General features: G+C 35.7%; 1 protein-coding gene across 1 annotated transcript; it reads left to right on the top strand.

Annotated features, from left to right (window-relative positions):
- Positions 1–3,024: 3,024 nt before the first annotated feature.
- On the top strand, positions 3,025–24,643 carry LOC137402822 (acid-sensing ion channel 4-B-like). Its single transcript, XM_068089331.1, has 10 exons — positions 3,025–3,144; positions 3,400–3,545; positions 5,016–5,188; positions 9,721–9,857; positions 13,847–13,945; positions 18,491–18,662; positions 19,095–19,157; positions 19,261–19,398; positions 24,027–24,137; positions 24,471–24,643. The coding sequence occupies exons 1-10, from the start codon at positions 3,025–3,027 to the stop codon at positions 24,641–24,643; spliced, it is 1,332 nt and encodes a 443-aa protein (XP_067945432.1).
- The last annotated feature ends 58 nt before the right edge of the window (positions 24,644–24,701 follow it).

The following is a 24,701-nucleotide window of genomic DNA, read 5'->3' as shown; positions in this document are numbered from 1 at the left end:
TGTAACAGAGGGATAGTGAGGGAGAACAAGAAAGGTGTAACAGAGGGATAGTGAGGGAGAATAAGAAAGGTGTAACAGAGGGTTAGTGAGGGAGAATAAGAAAGGTGTAACAGAGGGATAGTGAGGGAGAATAAGAAAGGTGTAACAGAGGGATAGTGAGGGAGAATAAGAAAGGTGTAACAGAGGGATAGTGAGGGAGAATAAGAAAGGTGTAACAGAGGGATAGTGAGGGAGAATAAGAAAGGTGTAACAGAGGGATAGTGAGGGAGAATAAGAAAGGTGTAACAGAGGGAAGTGAGGGAGAATAAGAAAGGTGTAACAGAGGGAAGTGAGGGAGAATAAGAAAGGTGTAACAGAGGGATAGTGAGGGAGAATAAGAAAGGTGTAACAGAGGGATAGTGAGGGAGAACAAGAAAGGTGTAACAGAGGGATAGTGAGGGAGAATAAGAAAGGTGTAACAGAGGGATAGTGAGGGAGAATAAGAAAGGTGTAACAGAGGGATAGTGAGGGAGAATAAGAAAGGTTTAACAGAGGGATAGTGAGGGAGAATAAGAAAGGTGTAACAGAGGGATAGTGAGGGAGAATAAGAAAGGTGTAACAGAGGGATAGTGAGGGAGAATAAGAAAGGTGTAACAGAGGGATAGTGAGGGAGAATAAGAAAGGTGTAACAGAGGGATAGTGAGGGAGAATAAGAAAGGTGTAACAGAGGGATAGTGAGGGAGAATAAGAAAGGTGTAACAGAGGGATAGTGAGGGAGAATAAGAAAGGTGTAACAGAGGGATAGTGAGGGAGAATAAGAAAGGTGTAACAGAGGTATAGTGAGGGAGAATAAGAAAGGTGTAACAGAGGGATAGTGAGGGAGAACAAGAAAGGTGTAACAGAGGGATACTCAGGGAGAATAAGAAAGGTGTAACAGAGGGATAGTGAGGGAGAATAAGAAAGGTGTAACAGAGGGATAGTGAGGGAGAATAAGAAAGGTGTAACAGAGGGATAGTGAGGGAGAATAAGAAAGGTGTAACAGAGGGATAGTGAGGGAGAATAAGAAAGGTGTAACAGAGGGATAGTGAGGGAGAATAAGAAAGGTGTAACAGAGGGATAGTGAGAGAGAATAAGAAAGGTGTAACAGAGGGATAGTGAGGGAGAACAAGAAAGGTGTAACATAGGGATACTCAGGGAGAATAAGAAAGGTGTAACAGAGGGATAGTGAGGGAGAATAAGAAAGGTATAACAGAGGGATAGTGAGGGAGAATAAGAAAGGTGTAACAGAGGGATAGTGAGGGAGAATAAGAAAGGTGTAACAGAGGGATAGTGAGGGAGAATAAGAAAAATGTAACAGAGGGATAGTGAGGGAGAATAAGAAAGGTGTAACAGAGGGATAGTGAGGGAGAATAAGAAAGGTGTAACAGAGGGTTAGTGAGGGAGAATAAGAAAGGTGTAACAGAGGGTTAGTGAGGGAGAATAAGAAAGGTTTAACAGAGGGATAGTGAGGGAGAACAAGAAAGGTGTAACAGAGGGATAGTGAGGGAGAATAAGAAAGGTGTAACAGAGGGATAGTGAGGGAGAATAAGAAAGGTGTAACAGAGGGATAGTGAGGGAGAATAAGAAAGGTGTAATAGAGGGATAGCGAGGGAGAATAAGAAAGGTGTAACAGAGGGTTAGTGAGGGAGAATAAGAAAGGTTTAACAGAGGGATAGTGAGGGAGAACAAGAAAGGTGTAACAGAGGGATAGTGAGGGAGAATAAGAAAGGTGTAACAGAGGGATAGTGAGGGAGAATAAGAAAGGTGTAACAGAGGGATAGTGAGGGAGAATAAGAAAGGTGTAATAGAGGGATAGTGAGGGAGAATAAGAAAGGTTTAACAGAGGGATAGTGAGGGAGAACAAGAAAGGTGTAACAGAGGGATAGTGAGGGAGAATAAGAAAGGTGTAACAGAGGGATAGTGAGGGAGAATAAGAAAGGTGTAACAGAGGGATAGTGAGGGAGAATAAGAAAGGTGTAACAGAGGGATAGTGAGGGAGAATAAGAAAGGTGTAACAGAGGGATAATGAGGGAGAATAAGAAAGGTGTAACAGAGGGATAGTGAGGGAGAATAAGAAAGGTGTAACAGAGGGATAGTGAGGGAGAACAGGAAAGGTGTAACAGAGGGATAGTGAGGGAGAATAAGAAAGGTGTAACAGAGGGATAGTGAGGGAGAATAAGAAAGGTGTAACAGAGGGATAGTGAGGGAGAATAAGAAAGGTGTAACAGAGGGATAGTGAGGGAGAATAAGAAAGGTTTAACAGAGGGTTAGTGAGGGAGAATAAGAAAGGTGTAACAGAGGGTTAGTGAGGGAGAATAAGAAAGGTGTAACAGAGGGATAGTGAGGGAGAACAAGAAATGTGTAACAGAGGGATAGTGAGGGAGAACTAGAAAGGTGTAATAGAGGGATAGCGAGGGAGAATAAGAAAGGTGTAACAGAGGGATAGTGAGGGAGAACAAGAAAGGTGTAACAGAGGGATAGTGAGGGAGAATAAGAAAGGTGTAACAGAGGGATAGTGAGGGAGAATAAGAAAGGTGTAACAGAGGGATAGTGAGGGAGAATAAGAAAGGTGTAACAGAGGGATAGTGAGGGAGAATAAGAAAGGTGTAACCGAGGGATAGTGAGGGAGAATATGAAAGGTGTAACAGAGGGATAGTGAGGGAGAATAAGAAAGGTGTAACAGAGGGATAGTGAGGGAGAATAAGAAAGGTGTAACAGAGGGTTAGTGAGGGAGAATAAGAAAGGTGTAACAGAGGGTTAGTGAGGGAGAATAAGAAAGGTGTAACAGAGGGATAGTGAGGGAGAATAAGAAAGGTGTAACAGAGGGATAGTGAGGGAGAATAAGACAGGTGTAACAGAGGGATAGTGAGGGAGAATAAGAAAGGTGTAACAGAGGGATAGTGAGGGAGAATAAGAAAGGTGTAACAGAGGGATAGTGAGGGAGTATAAGAAAGGTGTAACCGAAAAAGATAAAAATCATATTATTGCATTTTCAGAGTGCTTTGGATGACACTGATTTTTGGCAGCGCAACTTATCTTTGCTACGCCTGCTCTCTATTCTTTGATGAAGTCATAAAGAAAAAAGTCAGCGCAAGAATAAGGGTTGAGACTGCTGACGAACTCAAGGTAAATTAGAGTCTATGTGACAAAGGTCCAGGTAAGTTAGTAAATATGTGACAAAGGCTGCAGTAAGTTAGAGGCTATTTTATATAGGCCAAGGTAAGTTAGTAGTTATGTTGAGAAGTCAAGGAGTATTAGTGAACAAGGATATAAATAGAAAGAAAGGAAGACTGTTTATGGAGAATTAAATAGATACCTATTTACACAAATCCACTCTGAATTTGATCATATCGCACACACGCTTTTGGAAACTTCTTTTAGTTCCCTACGGTTACCATCTGCAATAACAACCTTTGGACTCTCACGGCATTGCTTGACACTTCATATCATTTGGAGACTTATGGTCTGTTTGAAGTTTTCAAAGACTTGTATGATACAGCTCAAAGTCTGCCACCACCTATAGACAAGTAAGAAATAACAATATACCAAATAAGCAAATAAATTATGAAATTTTGCTAGTAAACAAGCTAGACATGAACTGGGTAAATGGAGCAAGGTGGTTGAGAGAGACAGTTGTTGGAGTGTTTGATCAGCTAGCTAAAAATTGTGAGTTTGAATCCCATATTAAAAAATCATTTTTTAAGCATGGCTCAGGCGGAGAAACAAACAAGCCAACTTTGAGATTTATATATAGACTAGCCAAATGCTACGTTGCACGGGTAATAAAATAATTACCTCATGAATTAGAGTAACTCACCTCATAAGCTAGTAGTTTAAATCTAACAAAACAATAGCTGTGCTTGAAGCCAGCTTAATAATCGCTACCTTACCTGATCAAAGTGCTAGTTAATAACCTCAAGAGCTTCAAGTGTGAGTACTTTAACTGATGTAATGAATGTCATCAAAATCGTTCATAACGACGGTCAGTTAAATGATAGTAGTGTAGTGGTGTAGATCGCTAACTGACATGCTTGGAAGTTTTGAGTTCAAAGCCTGTGCGAAGCAGACTTTTCGTTTCCAAAAATTTATCGCGATAGCTGAACAGACAAATGCCGGACACTGAGATTTGTCTATATACTAGACTAGTGAATGTCCAGCGTTGCACGGGTAATAAATAAGTTTTTGTCAAGAAAATTTGCTTTTAATCAACATATTCAACACCAACAATTATTATTCTAATTTTTAAATCAATTTAGCATTTACCATTCTAACTTTAATATAAGGTGTTTGTTTATTTCTGTGTACTGTGCTATTTCTGTTTATTGTGTTTATTTCTGTGTAATTCATATCGTACCCGCTGCAGTTCCTGCTGCAGATCTATACTGATTGCAATAGTCTTGATGGCTATAGGAGTTGAAAAAGCTTTTTTACTTATGGGCATGCATGTTTCTTCTGGTACATCTTCATGGATTTTATTTCTGGTATGGCTTTACGCATAAAGCTAGCTGCAGTGTTTAACGTAAAGCCATAAAAAATTAGCATTTATTCCAAGCACTTATGTGCCAAATCTATTCCATGGTGTAACCAGTTAGACAGTATAGTGTATTGGATAAATAGATGTCCACAGATTTGGAGGTTGAGATTTCCAATCCAGTTAGCAGCAATATCTCATATCTCTCGCACAGAAGTACAGATAAACAGACGGACAAACTATTGATATCTACACGTAAATATATAGATTGGGTGGCTGAAATGCTACTTATAGCAACAAACCAGAGAACAAGAAGATTTTTACATAGATGCTAGCAAAACAAATCATCTCCCACACAAAAAAAATACTGTTTTGTAGGTAAAATAAACACGGTTTATCCACAATTCTTCACAAACCGAGAGGCCACTGCTAAGAATGACCTAGCTATAATTTTATGTAGAAAATGATTTTTTCTGACATACAAACCATTGCAAGTGCAATTCCAACTCCTTGGCTATTTGCTTAGGTATAACTGGAGTGATCCTACATGGGCTCCTATCGCTGACTTGAAGCCTAATGACACAGAATGGTTCCTGGGAGTAGCAGCTCATCCGATGAAGGACAGCATTTACCACTGTACCATGTTTGGCATTCTGACCAACTGCTCTGATGTCTTTGACATTGTAGCCACTGACAGAGGTAATATAGTAGTGCATTAGTGATAGATTTTATACCCAGTATAACCAATTATTGATGGTGTTGGGTTGTTGTACATCTTGTTGTCAAATCTTGAATCAGCCCTGAAATTTCAAAGTGCATGTGAACCCTTTCTAATGCCTAACCAGTTTTTTTTATAGCTGCCGCACAAATAAACTGGAAAATTTCAGTACATAAACCCATTTAGTATCTCAAGTGAGTTCTGAAATTTGAACAATGTTTCTTTTTATGAGTTATTGATTTTTGTGATAGCCATATGACTAGCTAGATTTGCTTTGACATGTCTCCGCAGGTTCCCTCTTGCAACTTAGTCATAATCAATAGACGTTCTAACGGTGTTGGGATTAGTGTATCAGTGTTAAAAGCTGGTTTTAGTTGTAAGGCGATACTGTCGCCGACAATGAGATTAGGAAGTGTTTTATGACATTACAAAGGTTAAAACATATCGTCTTTTCAAAGTAAGTCTACAGGTTCATAACCCTCCTTCTGATTGGCCAATCAGGAAGAGGTTCATAAACCTCCTCCTGATTGGCTAATCAGCTGTTGCTGTTAGTTAAGTTGAAGCAAGCAGAGAATATTTTTGGGATCTTGTAAGTCTATTTAAATATGATCTACACAAAGTTCTGGTAGATTTTATCGGAAAGTGTCAGTATTTTTCTACTATTTGTGATTGTTTTTGATATTTGAGGTGATCTGACTGTCAGGATGTTTCAAGATTAAAGCTGACATAACTTGATCACGGTTAAAAGGCTCAGAAGAAAAAGACCTGCCAAAGTGATGTCACTAATTGTGCGCCTGTATCTCTCATTGTTGATATTGGCAATTGCATGCAACTTGCAGTGAAATGAGTTTCTATGCTGTCAGTTTCTTTGCCAAAGTGCAACTATAGATGTCATAATTACACTTCCGTTTAAATCTGAGCATTCCAAGAAATGATCTCATTTAAACTATTATATCTCTGCACCGAGTAGGTCTACAAAGACCAAAATTACATCAACTTGAAGCTTGATGTCTTAGCTTTATATTGGTGTTATTTTCATTCGCATCACATCATTTTATGTTAACCTTTAGCCAATGGCGTCTGACGGCTGCTAGTTAAAGCTCTTTAAGTGTATTTTAGGTTCACTCCATCTTGTTTACCATTCTCATTTCTGGAAGGTTTGCACAAACAACTCAATTTTTAACACAGAGCTTGTATACATGCTGAAATATCTCCGGTAAAAAGGTTTTTTTAATGGGCCTCTTTAAGTTAATGGAGAGGTAAGCCATAGAGTTAGCCTCAGTTTTACAGATTTTATCTAACTTATTAAAAACGTTATAAGGACGGTTGTAATGACATCTCTACGTTGTGATATACTGTTATACTCACATACAATTTTGATTGGAACAAAGAAAATCTGTAAAACGCTAGGAAGTCTAGAATCTATAAAAGTTTATCAAAAATCTCAAGTCAAGAGTATTAGCCTACACAACTGTAGCAGAGAACGTTAGGCAGCTACATAGAAAAACACTTACAAGAAATATATAACATATCTAGTTGGTCGAATTAAATTTTTTTCCAATCAGTAAAAAAAAAATTTATTCTGTTTTTGGCTACAAAGTTTTTTTTACAAATAATTGTTTAGCAGTGAAAATCCTGAATTCTACTAACGGTGATTTGAATACTCTATGAGAAGTATTGTAATCTTATTATTATTTGATGGAATTATAGCTCTTTGCCTTAGTTGATGGAATTATAGCTCTATGCATTATGAGATGGAATTATAGCTCTATACATGATGTGATGGAATTATAGCTCTTTGCATTATGAGATGGAATTATAGCTCTATGCATTATGAGATGGAACTATAGCTCTATGTATTATGAGATGAAATTATAGCTCTATGCATTATGTGATGGAATTATAGCTCTTTGCCTTATTTGATGGAATTATAGCTCTATGCATTATGTGATGGAATTATAGCTCTATACATTATGTGATGGAATTATAGCTCTATGCATTATGAGATGGAATTATCGCTCTATACATTATGTGATGGAATTATAGCTCTATGCATTAAGTGATGGAATTATAGCTCTATGCATTATGTGATGGAATTATAGCTCTATACATTATGTGATGGAACTATAGCTCTTTGCATTATGTGATGGAATCATAGCTCTATGCATTATGTGATGGAATTATAGCTCTATGCATTATGTGATGGAATTATAGCTCTATGCATTATGAGATGGAATTATAGCTCTATGCATTATGTGATGGAATTATAGCTCTATGCATTATGAGATGGAATTATAGCTCTATGCATTATGTGATGGAATTATAGCTCTATGCATTATGAGATGGAATTATAGCTCTATGCATTATGTGATGGAATTATAGCTCTATGCATTATGAGATGGAATTATAGCTCTATGCATTATGTGATGGAATTATAGCTCTATGCATTATGAGATGGAATTATAGCTCTATGCATTATGTGATGGAATTATAGCTCTATGCATTATGAGATGGAATTATAGCTCTATGCATTATGTGATGGAATTATAGCTCTATGCATTAGGTGATGGAATTATAGCTCTATGCATTATGTGATGGAATTATAGCTCTATACATTATGTGATGGAACTATAGCTCTTTGCATTATGTGATGGAATCATAGCTCTATGCATTATGTGATGGAATTATAGCTCTATGCATTATGTGATGGAATTATAGTTCTATGCATTATGTGATGGAATTATAGCTCTATGCATTATGTGAAGGAATTATAGCTCTATGCATTATGAGATGGAATTATAGCTCTATGCATTATGTGATGGAATTATAGCTCTATGCATTATGAGATGGAATTATAGCCCTATGCATTATGAGTTGGAATTATAGTTCTATGCATTATGTGATGGAAAAATAGCTTTTTGCATGATGAGATGGGACTATAGCTTTTTGCATTATGTGATAGAATTATAGCTCTATGCATTATGTGATGGAATTATAGCTCTATGCATTATGAGATGGAATTATAGCTCTATGCATTATGTGATGGAATTATAGCTCTATGCATTATGAGATGGAATTATAGCTCTATGCATTATGTGATGGAATTATAGCTCTATGCATTATGAGATGGAATTATAGCTCTATGCATTATGTGATGGAATTATAGCTCTATGCATTATGAGATGGAATTATAGCTCTATGCATTATGTGATGGAATTATAGCTCTATGCATTATGAGATGGAATTATAGCTCTATGCATTATGTGATGGAATTATAGCTCTATGCATTATGAGATGGAATTATAGCTCTATGCATTATGTGATGGAATTATAGCTCTATGCATTATGTGATGGAATTATAGCTCTATGCATTATGAGATGGAATTATAGCTCTATGCATTATGTGATGGAATTATAGCTCTATGCATTATGAGATGGAATTATAGCTCTATGCATTATTTGATGGAATTATAGCTCTATGCATTATGTGATAGAATTATAGCTCTATGCATTATGTGATGGAATTATAGCTCTATGCATTATGAGATGGAATTATAGCTCTATGCATTATGAGATGGAATTATAGCTCTATGCATTATGTGATGGAATTATAGCTCTATGCATTATGAGTTGGAATTATAGCTCTATGCATTATGTGATGGAATTATAGCTCTATGCATTTTTTATCACTATTATTCAGTATTTTTTACTTTGTATGCTTCTATTATGACTTTATGTTGATATGTATATTTTATCTATAAAAAAATTTGACTCTCATTAAGAGAAACTTTTTGTTGTTGTAGGAACTGGAATCTTTCAATTAAACTTTTTGATGGTTGAATGCAGGAGTACCAAAAAACTGTAAAGTTGAAATCAAGTTATTTTGTTGAATGAGTACTGAAAAAATACTTTATCTTTTCAATTTTTATGATTTGAAATGTGCTCTCTCATCCCCTCATTATTTTGCGGTGACTGTTCATAAGATTCTGGCATCCTCCATAGAGTGTAGTCTAACCAGAGTGTTGATGCTTATGAATGTCTAAGCAGAGAGAGGCTAGAAGCAAGATTAAATAAATTTGCATTGAATTAAATTGCATTAAATAGAATATCGGAAAGCTTATTAGAAGCCTGCAAATTTTTAGATTTTTAAAATCAGGCTATAAAAGAATAATCAAAAATGGTAAAAGGCAACATTTATTTCTAAGTTGTATAGTAAAGTTGCTGTTTTCGTGTAGTAGTCTTATATAATTAGGTGTTGTTAGACAAGGCCATCCATGAAGATAGTCAGCATATCAGTTTTGAGGTCGTGAGCCGAAACAGAGATTTTCTTTCCCTGAACTGTGACATTAGTTTTATAAAACCATTTATAAACAACAACACGACTCTGATTTAGGCTTGCTGTTATTATTATAATCTTACATGAAAAGCTATGTTATCAAGTTAACATCAAATATATTGTTTATATCAAAAGCTATTATTATAACTGCAATAACAGCTTGCGGTATTATTGCAGGTTATTGCTTTCAATTCAACGGAGATGGAAAGAAAAATGCGACATCAGCAGGTAAAACAGGAGGAATATCTATGGTTCTAAATGCGAATGTAGATTTGTATACCACAGGACCTGCTTCTTTCTCTGAAGGATTCAGCGTAAGGCATATTTTGACCAATAGAAAATCATTTGCATTCGTATTTGTTGCCGAGTTTTTGTATTTTTACAAAAAAGGTTTTTTATTCACAAAAGAAAAATATTTGTGAGCAAATGTGCAGTAGTGCAATATACTTTTATGGTATTTGCGTGTCTGATGCGATTTCAGCTCAACCAGTTTTTCAATAAGCCTTCACCTTATTGTCTATGTAGCTTTTTTGTTTAACTTAGGCGGGCATCTGAAAGCAAAAAACTATAATTGTTTATTGTCATCATTACTAATAGATCAATTTAGAAGCCACCGAAGCGTGTTCTTCCAATATAAGTTATTTACATTGAGTCATCAAATGGTTTTGCTACAAATAAAAACATTTTCATTGAGTTTTAGAATTTTTAGTTGGTAAAAGCGTTTTTACTGATTTTTTTTGTGAAATTTAACGAGCAAAAATCGTAAAACAAGCCAAAATACTTATCATCCTTAACACTCATGTGTGATTATAAAACCTATAGGCCTATACCTCTTAGCACATACTTTGGTGCATGAGCCTTTAGTGAGGTAATATACTATTATAGTGTTTTTATGCATCTATTTAAAATATTTGTATATAAAGAATTATATCAAAGTGTTTAGCAGTAAGGATGCTAATAGAATAATTAGAGACAATTTTATTCATTGATGAGAACGAGCTTCAGACATGGTAAAAACATTTGCTCAAAGTTTTGTGGACTTCTTCAAAACAAGACAGAAGGCAAAACTAAGTTGGAGTATAGTTTTCAGTTAATTGCGCATGAAAACGATATTTCACTCCTAAAAAGGAATTGTATACTTAGATGGTAGAAGGTAATTTACCTACTCTAATAAATCGATATACAAACACGCAGCGTTTAGGTCCCAACTCTATGCTGGTAAACAACTAGTACTTCAGTCTGAAAGAGAGTGAACGCTTAATGCCATAAAGATATCAAATGAGTTATTTAACTTTTTGGTTATTTTTATCATGGTAGGTTTTTAAATTTATGTGTTTACGCTTGTGCAATAATGCGCTTTGTGCATTTTTTCAAACAACATGTTGACAACATCTTGCTTTCAGCACTTTTGTTAGTTAGTTTTTTCTGTTAGTTTGTGCTGCACAAATCATTGATTGAAGTTGCCATATTAGCATACTTTAAATCCAGTGTATGGATTTCTTTGCATGTTTTGTCGATCATACGGTCTTCATCTACATATGTCTCCTTGAGATTCTAAGCTGCTCCTCTCGCTGCCTAGTTATTATGATATGAAGCTAAGTTAATCAGTTTTAATGATATAAAAAAGAACAAGTACGCTGTTGAAAAGAACTAAAAGCTAAAACACGAACAGTAGTGCCAGCTAAGCAACAGACTGCTTTGGTATAAAAGTAACCCACTGTGTAACATCAGCTTTTATATCACTTCTATCTGTATAAGTTATTGCTTAAACCTTTCTCTTAAGAAAAAGGTAATTAATGGTTCAGTCTGGATAGAATGTTGACAGTCAATAGTTAGCCTTTGTTCTTTAGCATTTTGAAACCTTAGGCAACCAATACATTTAACATACAGACCTACATTTCCAGTCAAGACCAGATCGTTGGCTAGAATTAGCTAGGTTGACTTACCAGCAAAAATAAGAAAGACAATCTGCAACATTGGTATTCAGAATACAAGTCATAAAGTGCAAAAAAATTTGTCACTGCCTTCGAGTGTATGCCTAAAATCATGTCAGGTAAATACCCAGTTTTGACTTAATAGTAGACTTGTATAGTAGTTGGGAGAAACTTTATGATATAGCAGCTATAAAGGGAGAGTATCAGAGTTGAGGTTTGATATGAATAATATCATCAATATATCGATGGGCATCAACTATTACTAAACGCTAGACCATAGTTAATGTAACTTTAATCATACCTCGGCATTCGAGTCGCCCAACATACAGGACAAACTTGAAATATGACACAAGATGGCCGAGTAGACCAAAAGTCGCGTACGGAAAAATGATCACCCAATTTTTTTCTCAGATCAGTTTGAAATATTTTTAAAAGGACAGCTAATGTGAAAGTAAAAACGAGGCAGAAAGAGTCAAACTGGCAGAAGAAAAGTAAAAAACCGAAAATGAAAACAAAATTAAAATTAAGTTTATTGTATTATGAGTTTATAACATACTTTTAAGTGTATCTACAGTAATCTTAGTTCATTAAAGTTAAATTTAAAGTTTATGTTACGTTACACAGTGTCACAAAAGTGTAGCGTACTGAATGTGCTGTCGTCAAGTCTCTCTCACACCACTGTTAGCATCTACCGTCTGTTTCTAAGGTTAGAAGTCTATCCAGTACAGTACATAATAATGTTACATTTGATTGCAGATCATAATCACTAAATATGTATTTGTTACCTTTTTAGTGTAAGTAAAATCGAACAATTAAAAACACATTTTCCATTGAAATATCGTGTTTTAGTTGTTTTTTCAGGGTAAAGAACGGATTAATTTGTATGTAGTCATTTTATGTTGGAAAACTCTATTTGAGATACAAGTGAATTGATATACGAGCTCCGTTCCGGACGTATGGCTGTATACAAGACACTCAGTGACTGAGGCAATTTGCATATGACTATAATCATAGACTTCTAGACCTTCTAGACTTATTTATTTTTAAATCACAAATCCTAAAGCAAACAATCAATAAATAATTAATAAAGATGGAACGGATTAGTTAGTAAGTTGATGCGAGTGCAAGGCATTACAAGCATCACACTGTAAAGTCAAATGTTGACTATGGCTTAGCTTATCTGTTCATCTTTCAGCTGAAAGGAATGAGGTTACACATCTTCCTAGCAAAATGTACAAACAAACAAACAAACAAACAAGCAAATAAACATAACCTGTTGATGGGTTTATCAAACAAACATCCTTTAGCTAATTTCAATATGCTGATGTTCTTCATTGATTGAAACTTAGATATATGTTTACAAAGACATAACTTTTGTTATTTTACACCGTTTTACATTGCTTATCTGGTTTATTAAGCAATAATCACATTTTGAATGAAGAGTTATATTTGAGTATTTAAAAGCAATGATGTCGTGCTAATAGAATGGTTAGAGAGAATTTCATACAACGATGAGGGCTTTAGACAGCTTGACAGCAGGTGCACAAAATTTGTGGACTTCTTTAAAAAGCGATGACACGATATAATGCAGAACATAAATGAATGTAAAATTTCCAGTTAATTATGCTTTGAAAATGTCATATCATCATAAGGAGTTACATATTTAGCTAGCCAAAGTGATTTTATATTGGTCAGTAAAAGGTACTCTGCCCACTGACATGAATCAATGCATATATGTAACCTTCAGTTCTCAACTCTGCACTGATTAACAACTAGTACTTTTATTTTTAACTGTAAAACCACATATTCTCTTTCTTCATACAACATCAAAAAATGGACATTTTTAAAATGAAGTTTCAAATGTTATCTGAATGGGATTTAAATGCTGATAAAGTACAAATGATTTCAAAAGGACATATCACTGCATAGAACTCTGGCTCCATGAGACCACGACTTTGTTGAAGTCATCTGATCACAACAATTTGCCTCAACTTCTGGCAAACATATTGTTTATATCAACTTTTAGAGAATAAAATATGCTTATTGAACGCTGTTACTAGTCATTCAACTCCCGACTTGTCATCTGTTTCAGGTCATGTATATTATTGTTAGACTCGACTACAGTTGGTTCAAAACACATTTTTGGTGTTCAAGAGAACTTTTGACCGCAGTTTAAGATACACATTAGTTTGGTGATGTATAGATCAATTGCTGTTGATGTACATGTATAAACCAAAAAATATTCAAATTGCTATTTCTTGATTGACAAAAACCTAACCAAAGAATTAAATTTCATAATGCTGCATAAGAAAACAATAATTTTATTTAATCGCTCGCATTGAGTTGTATAACATTGTTGATAATTTTAGCTAACCTTTCATAATGCTCATGAAGTGCCCATGGTATCAGAGTTGAGCATTGGGCTGTCTCCAGGAACTGAGGCTAATGTTCAACTGCACAAGTCAGCGGTAAGTGTAAGCTTTTTAGTCATGCAGATTGCATGGTGAGCAAATTGTTTTTCATTTTAGAAGACTGGAGATCCTGTCAAATGATCCTATGTGGCTACTGCTAAATCTACTGTAATCATGATTGTCCTAAAAGCTGAACACAACAAGACCATATGCGTGGTGAACTATAGCTTGTGTGGAGTGATATGTATCTTTTACTGCCTTTCATTAAAATGTATGGTTAAGGAATTAGTCTTTTTAACCATATTAACCATAGTAACTGTCTAGCACAGGTGACTGTCCATGACAAGTGACTGTCCATGACAGGTGACTCTGCTAGACAGTCACATGCCTGGGACAGTCGCTATGCCAGACAGTCACCTGTATTAGACAGTCACTCGTTTTGGACAGTCACCTAGCTTTATTTTATGACAATATCAAATTGGAAAACGAGTTTGATAGGGCAAAAGTATACCAACGTACAAAAGGAAGGAAACCACTAGAGACAAATTTTAAACCACGCGTATGGTTACAGTATGTATTATAATAAGATTGAAGCGCACCAAGTAATGTTCTTGAGATCCAGTCGTTATCACTATTGTGCTTGGGAAGTAATCTCATCTTTGCGAATTAGAAAGATAATTGGAAGCACGACAATGCTAGTTTAAATACAAACTGACAAATAGTTCTATGCTAAAGAATCTTCTGGTTGAAGAGGTCAAATAAAAGGCGATATTTAAGGTGCCCGAAAAAGTTCAGCCGCCTTATGACTAGCTAGTCACATTTTTTCACACTTCTTAGATTGGCCGGTTGCACCAAAATTCAAACCCTCCCGACAGGACAGTTTTTAGGTGTATCAGATGTAAAGCTAATGGTCACCTTGCTTTCCTTCCTGCATCAACTATAATATATACATAATAATGCCACCCAAACTGAATAAATATTCTGGACTAAAATAAAACACTCTGTAGGATAATTGGCTGGAGTCTCTAAGGATACCTTAGCTTATGCCAATTTGCTGTCTATTGTGCCAAAACTATTACCACTCATCTGTTGAGCTATTAGTAGTTGATGTCACTCATATATACTTTATAACTAAATCATCTGAGTTCTAAGACATTCAGGTTGGCATATAAACTTGGTTCCTCAGTCCTCTATTGTGCTCCTTGTTTTTGTAGAACTTTCCTATATCTCTGTTGACTGTAAGGCCTTTCCTCTTATGATGTGTCTAATATGTGTCATAAAAAGCTTTGCGGATTATCCACATCATGGAAACATATAGTGTTTAACTGCGTCGTCTGCCGGAAACAGCAAAAACCTGCAAGTCAAGCGAGTTTTGTTACTGGCAAATCTTTATCGAATGTTTCATGTTTGCTAAAAATTGAAATGGCATTTGTGAAAGATGCACCAAAAAATGAGATGCAAGCTGTTCCATTTTAAACATTTTTCACATTTTATTCATTCTTATTTCGATTTGAGCAATCCCGAATGCTTCGTTATGACTGCTGACATAGAAATTCTTATCTTTTTAAACAAAGTCCTGCGTCAATCTGCAACACATGAAGGTCCATTCGAACACTTACCTTACATTAACTCAACGTGCACACAACTCTAAACCTGCATCATTCGCGTCATGGAAACATTGTGTATGAGGCTACCCCTTTATTCTTAAAACTTTCTCAGACCCAAACATGGCACATAGTTGCCGCGACAGCATTTTGCTCATTAAGTTATAGTAATTCGCATGTGTCAATCAAAGGCTCAGATAGTGGAAATTTAGTATATATCCAGCTGAGAGGAAGCAGGTAGTGCTAGATGACCACTTCTGTAGTGACATTAGTGAGCCGTAGCATTGCAATATTACCGCAATCATCTTGGATGCATGATGTTGGTCCCATCACTTACTGGCGTCAGCACCCCTTTACCTCTCCCGCTGATTACCTGGCCTCTTAGATTGAATTTTCCAAAATCCTACAAAATCCGATAGTGGAAAGCTGGAATATATTATGGAAAGCTGAAACAGGTAGGGCTAGATGACCACTTGTGTTGTGACATTGGTGAGACGAAACCTTAAAATACCACTTTGACCCCTGCTACTCATTGGCGTCATCACCTCTTCAACTACTGCTGACCACCTGACCACTTAGATTGTATTTTCTTAGACCCTCCAAAATTAGCGCCTTAGTCATGCCACTAACACTGAGTAGTGACACTACTTAGCGAGGTGACTCATTCTTTTCTTTTTTCTGCACTCAACCTACTATCTTTCAAAGTGTCAACAACACCCCCTTCCCTCAGCATTGTTTCTGGGCTACCATTCTCATAAGAGAAGTTCCGTATGCTTACAGTGCAACAGTGTGAAGGCAAGAAACTACACAAACAAGTTGACTGCAGTATAGGGAGCATTGGGTTCATATATAGGCGGCAACAGTGATGCCGTAGTCTGTTCCTGCAATGTAGATGATCTTGTTCTACAAAGTTTATATTGCGGCATAATTTGTCTAGCTCTCTTTGGCAGCAGCCATGCTCAAACTTTTCACAAATAAAAATGCTGTGAAATTCCTGGTTTACTGACAAATCCATTTCGTCAAAATAAAATTTGAGTTTATTGAAGTTTTGAAAATACTAATTCTGTAAATATTTTTAGTGAAGATGCAATACTCCCTAGACTAGCATTAAAAACCGGAGTGTTTTGTTGAAACCACAATGGGTCACATAATAAGGTTCAGGATTACAAAAATAGTTTTTATTTGCTATGTAAAGACGCCCCTGCTTGACTTTCTATTTCTGATTGATCTGTGTCTTGGGCCTCCCCACTTTTAACAAAGCCTACTTTGCCTGCGCTGTTTGCAGTTGGAGCAATTATATATGTACATAGGTCTGACTTATAGTATAGGTTTAGCTATGGAAAATCAATTTTTCTAGGTTTAGCTAAAGGTTACCTAAGCTGGCAGTTAGCAAGCGTTTATCATTGATCTGATTCGTACCTGCATCATGTTCATGGCTATAAGACATGCCTAGATGCATACCGAATCATACTCTACAAGGAGCTTTTAGTTACTAGGGAAGGTGCATGATGTTAACAGAAAATAACATTTCTATATTAGCTAATACCAGCTATATCAGTTACTAGAGAAGGTCGATGTGTCCCCAGATCAATGAGATGAACAAGGACAATCTGTCGTTGGAATATAATTAAATTTATTTACATCGTATGTTTAGTGTCTCAGCAAAGCATCAAGTGGCTTGATTGAATATTTTTTTAAATAGGATTAATTTTTAATAGCAGGCAGGGCCTGCTTATAAACAAAAGCAAAACCAGTTCACTCCCGGACTTTTAGAAATTTCGGGAGTGAACTGCGCATTTCACATGTATTATGTGAGCATGAAAAATGCAATATGAGTCATGCAGTGGACATGCACAGAATATATTAAAATAAACTGTCCAGTACCCACAGTAAACCATGCTATATGTCCGTAAACAACACAAAGCTCCCGTAACAGGCAATAAAGTTATCAGAACTGAAGGGAAAAGTGAATAATAATTGAACTACACACACACATCTATCTGTATGTATCACACATGTACATATAGATATGCCCAAATTTATGAAAAGAAGGCACCAACAAATGGTAACCTCTCAGTATCAGGGAATTACCTTGAAGAACTTGTATTTTAAAAACTGCAACAAGGTTTAAAAATAAAGTTGATAAATTTAACTGCTAAGAACAAACAGTTAAGAATTTTGTCGTTCATAGATGCATTACTTTGGAGTTGAGTATTCCTCTTAATACAGCAAAAACTGTATCAATCATACACAACCTACCATATTAGTAGTACTTACGCCCATATTAGTAGTACTTACTGTTGAAACAAGCACTGTGCTAAATAAATTTAAGTTAAATAAATTTAACAGCATCAGCAAATCAGGGTGACCAGATTAAAAGCTTTGAAACAGAAGCTTTTCCTCTTTAGAATCAGGAATAAAGCTGTCGGCAGACAGGAAGTTTAGGGTTATTAATAACGGGTAAAGTACTGATGCTGGCAAGTTAGCCTTGTGTTGAGACGAGTCCTATGAAAGGCAAAAACCATAATTTTTATTATTGAAAGTTGTCTTCTTATTGTACTTAAAAAAACCCTGTTCTAATATGTTATTGGCTTACATTTAGAAGGCAGTTGTTTGTTTCTGACAGTATTATAGCCTCTGCTTGTATCTGTAATGTAACTGATAGGAATAATTTGATCCTGTCTTTGTTTTTGTAGCTCCCCTAAGCACTGCACCCTAATATATCTGTTGTGTCACAATATATGAAAGAAAAATGCCATCGACATTGTAAAATATTTAATTGAAAATTGAGTAAATTAAAAGGCTTCAACGTACATCTCAGCTTTAAAAACTTTGATATTAGACCCATATTGTACTTAGAGCATGAGGCTTTATTTAAAAGCAAATAGCTTTTATCAACCAGTGCCTTAAGTTCTCATAGTACAAACTGTGAGTTACAGTAAATTGACCATACGTGACAAGGTGTTGCAACTCCTTGGTATTAAACATTATGTTGCAGCATGACAGAGTACCTCCTTACGCTGATGGAGGACGTGCTGATTGCTTTGATACACTTTCCAAGCCAAATCCTTTGCATTTTTACAAGAACTACTCTTATTCTGGCTGCCAAGTCGAATGTAAAGTTTCTTACGTGATCCAGAAATGTGGTTGCAGAGACCCATTGATGCCCGGTAAGAAATAAAACTTTAGTCACAATCAGACAGTGATATTCATTCTCTATACATGTATTGTCCTTCCCTCTATTTGCTTATTCTATTAAAAAGCACACAAATAAAGATCTGCACATTATCCTTTGGCTTCCAAGGACAGCCAATTAGCTCAGTCGCTTAGAGCTTCACCCAAATAAGCTGAATATTTTGTGTTCCATTCTGATATTGGTTGACATTTTAGTCACCATGTTAATTGCATGCACAGATTTTTGTGATTGCGAGAAGTTTGGTACATTTAAAACAACTGCTATTGTAACACAAAAATAAAAGGCTTTGACATCTATACTGAATTTACCAAATTCTGACAATTTACCAGTAGTAATGACAAATCTTTAAGGCCTCGTCATTTTAGTGCTATTTAAGTTTTCACTAAAGTCAAAACCTTTGTTTTAGCTCTTAATGGATCGACTGCCTGTGACTTTCCAACCATGCTCTACTGCTCTGCACCTGCAATGCGTATGTTACTCCCTTCTCTGAACAATGAAACTAAATTTCTGAGCCTAAACTCATTTTTGCTTCTTTGCCAGACTCACTTAAGCTAACACTTAGTTTTTTTCAGGGAACTTCACATCAGACGTCGCGGGATTAAAATCGTGTAACTGCAGAGACCCCTGTAAAAACTCAGAGTACACAGCTAAAGTGTCCAGTACACGCTTTCCTAGCACAAACTACGCCCTACTAATGGACATGGATATAGGTGAGCTAGAACGAATGCTTAAAGTCTTACACAAAATCTTAGGATCTGAGTGGTTACACACTTAAGTTTATTAGGGCGAGTAGCGGGTGAATACAACAGAGTTCAGGTAAGTCATTTTGTAATATACAGAAACTAGGAGGCCGACGAATGCGTAAGACATTTTGATTGAGCAATACTGACATATAGAATCTTAACAAACTATGGTTCGCAATAATAATAATGTTGTTGGTTATGCTAGTTAAAAACCTAATTTATAATTAATGACCAAGAAAAGTAACAAATCACTGTTACATAGAAATATCCACTTTTCTAGTGTCAGGTTTTGAAACCATAGATGACCGGCAAGTCTAAAGAAATGATAGCATAAAAATAACAATTGCTACAAAAACAGCGCATCAAACACCTCGATACATCAATAAGCAAGAGTGAAAATCTAGGACAATTGCTATGCTGCTAGAAATATCAAGCATGGGAATTGTCCAACCATCACATCTGATGCGCTGTGACTATCGAAAATCAGTTGGATTGGGGGTTGTCTGACCATTATGATGAAGAACTTACCATATGAATGAAAATCAATATACAAGTCCAACCAAATCATGATTATTATTGATCAACACCACTTAATATGAATGAGACTAATTAGCTACAGCAAAAAACTAACAGATAACAGAGTGTCAGGCACAAGCAGAGGTACATCACCAACATTACAGTTGCCAGCCAGATTTATGACTTGTTGGAGCATTGTAACAGTCAGCATACACCAGATCAGCAACCAGTCAGCAGCGAAATAAATACTTACAACACTTTATTTAATATGCTGTAAAACCTCTAATTGAACGCCTTGGTGCTCTATTTTTTACTCTTTTTCTATAGAGGCGTACAAATATAAATAGAGGCTGGCGTTGTATTTTTCAAATGGCTCGTCAGAATTTTCGGAAGATAAATTTAGCCCTTTTACGGACGAACCAAATGTCACTTATATTTTTCCTCTCCTTGCAGTGGAGCGATATTAAGCCTTTTGGATAAAATAAATCTGCTAACTCACCTCTAACTTGTCAAAGATCTCTAAATAAAATATACTTTGGGAAGCCGAGAGATATCTCTACCACATGATATCTATTGCTTGCAATTAACTTACGATGTTATTATGGCCCGTGTCCTGCTTCGAAATTTGTTCAAAATATTTGTATTTAAATGTATATCTATATTTAACTATATATTTAACAATGTCGCATAAAAGCTCATTGCAATCATTGATATATTTGCTACAGTTTGCAGCCAAAACTAGCTTTTTATGTGCAATAGAAGAGTTATGAGGACCGATTCATTGTAAGATCAGATCATCACACTGATGCTATCGAATAATATGCTATACATCTGCCAATTTATAAGTTATATATTTATAATCTATCAAATCCTACAAATGTATTCGTAAACAAGTGACATAAACGAACCATACTTATATTATATGTAGAAACAAAATTTAAAGTTTTTCAAACAAAAATATTTGCGTCGTCTGCTCAAATAGCTGCGATCTGATTGTTGCTTTCAATGGTACAAACATCTTTTGGTTTTCCAATGCCTTCCACAATGTTTTCTGACATCAACTTTTTTTCTGCACTGCATCACTAGTCGATATTAGGTTCCAAACAATTTTTGGCGGAGCAAAACTTAGGCATTGTATTTAACACATATGCAACGCATAAAAGTTTTGCTCGCTAAACGTAACTGTTTTACCCTCGTAAATGTAAACTGTTTTTTGTATATACATACAGTACTTTGAAGTATCAAGACCGCATTAGCATTCAAACTACTATTAGCCTGAGACAATTATTGCTCATTTCCATGGGGGTGTTTTCAAGGTTTTAGCTAAACCCTTGTAAAAAAAAGGTAAAAGCTAACACAACATGAGAGTTGATTGCTATTGATGAAAACAGCTCATTATTAATATTAATATATTAATACACTTTTCTTCTGATCAATTGATATTATTGGTTCATAAGGATCAAATAATGTCAAAGTGGTAGTCAAATGGAGGTGGTGTTCACTTAGAGAGTGGCGCTGTATTTTTCAACCCCTCCTCTCATAGTGGCGGTAAAATAGAGGTGGCGTCCAAATAGCGGTGGGCGGCATTCAATTAGAGGTTTTACAGTATTTCAGTACAGCTCGTATTCTCATTTTATTCTAGACAATGTTGTATTGTACAGCAGTAGAAAAACAGCATAATTATTCATGAACTCAAATATTGTATTTTATGTGAAAAGAATGACATAAAATGATAATATTTTTCTTGCTTCATATAAGCTAACTAGTAGCATTTTAGGATAAGCACTACTGCGAAATCAATTTGACAATGCTATTACTATTAGTTTTGGAGTTATGGCCAGTTTTGTACAATTTGTTACCGGGCCTTAGAATATTTTTCGCTCGTCGTCATGGGATTCCAACATCAGTAAGGAATGTTAGCTTACTGCAGTGGTTCTGAAATAGATATTACACAAAGAATGATGCAAGAACCGCAAATAAAACACAACCAACCAGTTATACTTGGCAATGACTCAAGGACAAGTAAATCAGAGAGCTAGGGCGGCAAATTAGCTAGGGAGCAATGCATCCAGCGGACCAGGGAGACAAGCGCAGAGGGAAGGCGCAAAGAAAGAGGAGCCAGAACAAAAGAAGACTAACAGAAGCTCAAGATGGCCAAGAAGCCGGCAGCAAGCAGCTTGCCAAGGATTGACTCATCTAGAAGGAAATACACAGCAAACACAATTCACACATAGAGGTGGCAAGCCACGAAGCCATAAAGCCCTAAAAGAAGAGAGTTTATTCAGCTGCCCTGCCAACAGAAAGATCTATCACTACAAGCCTAATAGACACCACTCATTGAACCTAGGAAGACCATAAGAAATCGGGCTAAGTAGAAAAGCATATTGTTATTTTTGCTTGGCTAGTAAGTATTGACCGAATAATTGTTATTTTTGACCTTTTGAAGAAAATAGAGTTCACAGACAGACACCTGGAAATACAAATACTTAATACTACTTGTTGTGAACCTTGATACTTGGGCTCCTTATTGGTAACAGTGTGATACTGTCAAAGCACAATTTCAAAGAAAATTATAGTAGTGCCCATCTTCATTGATTGATTTGTTGTTTCAATTTGGCTTTACAGCAATAGTCAGATTTTTTTGGGGCAGATGCGCCATTTTGTCTGCGATCGACATTTGTTTTGGGAGAAGTTGAACTCAAGGTCCAGAGGCTAGACACATAGAACCATTGTAGTATTTCACTCAAAAGAAACACAAAAACAATACGTTCTATATTAATATTATTATTACAAAATTAAATATATGATTTCATATTATTGCAAGCGAAAAATATCAGAAAAATAAATATAAATTTTCTCCCTTGACACTAGCAAATTGGGAGATGTATTTTCAGTCTGTGAAAAAGTCAAGAGAGCGAATCGACATGCAAATTGAGTGTAGTAAAAGGTAGGTAAGTGCACAGATGTCCTTTAGAGGGATATTGCCGAAGGCGAGACAAAGCCGAGTCGTAGGCTACACACACACAAAAACACAAAAACAACAAGAAGTCATGAAGGACCAAAGAAGTCATGAAAATATCATCAGCAACTAGGTATCTTCTGGTGAAAGATGGTTAAACTTGTTAGATTAAAAAAGCATGAGAACGAGGAGGTCAGTTAAGCATTGACAACAATGGAACTACACATGAGGTTGTTATGACAGTTGAACCTGCTTAGTTGATGATCAACTCGCATCTCCAACTAGTAATTCCATGTACCTGAGTTAGCACCAGTTTGTAGTGGCTGCAGATATGTATTTAGAGTTCTACATATTGGCTACAGTTTGGCTCCCACTGCTTGCAAAAGTCTCATTTGTGAGTTCATATGAATTTCTTGAGCTCTTAGATTAGTAGAAAGGATCCATAATTGTAAGAATGACATTGAATTCAACACTGTTAAAAATAGGATATATAAAGATGAGGCCAAAGAGAGGTTTAAATTAACAAATAGTTACGCTGTTCGGTGCCAAACTGAAAAGTAGATGAAATCAGCGTAAAATGAATTTGGGAAAATCGTCTAACTGAGACATTAAAACACAGTAACAAGAGTGAACAACAAACATGTAAGACATTAAAAATATCAGCTCCAAACTCCAAAGCATTTGCTTTAAAACCTAAAAACGTCAAAGCACAAATTCTTGAAGCAGAAATTTATAAAAAAAAAAGCAAAACGTGAAATTCAGAGAAATAGATACTATGTATAATATGGTATATAGCGCAGTATATATGTACGTGTATATGTATATATGTGTACATGTATATATGTGTACGTGCATTTATGTGTACGTGTATTTATGTGTACATGTATTTATGTGTGCATGTATTTATATTTGTGCACATGAATGCATAGACGTAATATGTATATGTATATAGACCAGGAAAGTTATGCACACAGTGAAAAGCTTTTATAGCCTGAATTTGATACTCAACAAAGTTTTCTTCATGAGGTCAAGGTTAAATAAACTTTATACAGTTATATTATCCAGATGTTTTTTGTAATTGTAAAGCTTTAATTTTTTTCATATTTTGATAAACTTATAGAAACGGTGGAGCATGTACAGCGAAATTGGATAATGGTCAACATATTTTATGGAAAGATGTCGTTTCAGCAGCTTGAGGAGGAGATAACTTATGATGTCTTTGACATGATTGGTGGGTTTCCTATTTATTCTCTTAATCATTACAGAGAAGCTTCTTTTGAAACAATAGTGCCAGTTAATTTTATATGTTACATTAAATTTAATTCTTAAAAATATCATCCCAACAATTTATGTTTGTAACTTTTTCTTGTGATTTCTTGTTTATATATGCATTGCTCAAGTTCTTGATTTTTGCTTGCTTGTTTCAATAGCTATGAATGCATAGCCCATCCATGGTAATTATTTTTAAGGTAAACACTCAGCTATAACCACCTGCTGCAGTTTGTACTTGATATATCTAACTTACTCATGGCACTGTCTACATGGTGTCGTGCTTTCTTTTTAGCAAATGTAGGTGGAACCTTGGGAGTTTGTCTTGGGGCTAGCGCTCTCACCATCTGTGAATTCTTGGAGTTCGGAATATTGGCTGTATTCAAATGGCTAAAGTCTCGGAAACAAGTAAAGCCATCTATTACTGTGGTCAAGGTCAAGGGCATAAAGGGAGTCGAACCTCATTAGAATAATCTCACGGGGACAGCAAAATAAATGAATTACTTGAAAATGTTTCAAAAAAAAA

This window comes from Watersipora subatra, chromosome 8 (genome assembly GCF_963576615.1).
Source record: "Watersipora subatra chromosome 8, tzWatSuba1.1, whole genome shotgun sequence".
In the NCBI taxonomy this organism is placed as follows: Eukaryota; Metazoa; Bryozoa; class Gymnolaemata; order Cheilostomatida; family Watersiporidae; genus Watersipora; species Watersipora subatra.
The sequence above is the reverse complement of the archived record's forward strand: the minus strand, read 5'-3'. Positions and strand labels throughout refer to the sequence as shown.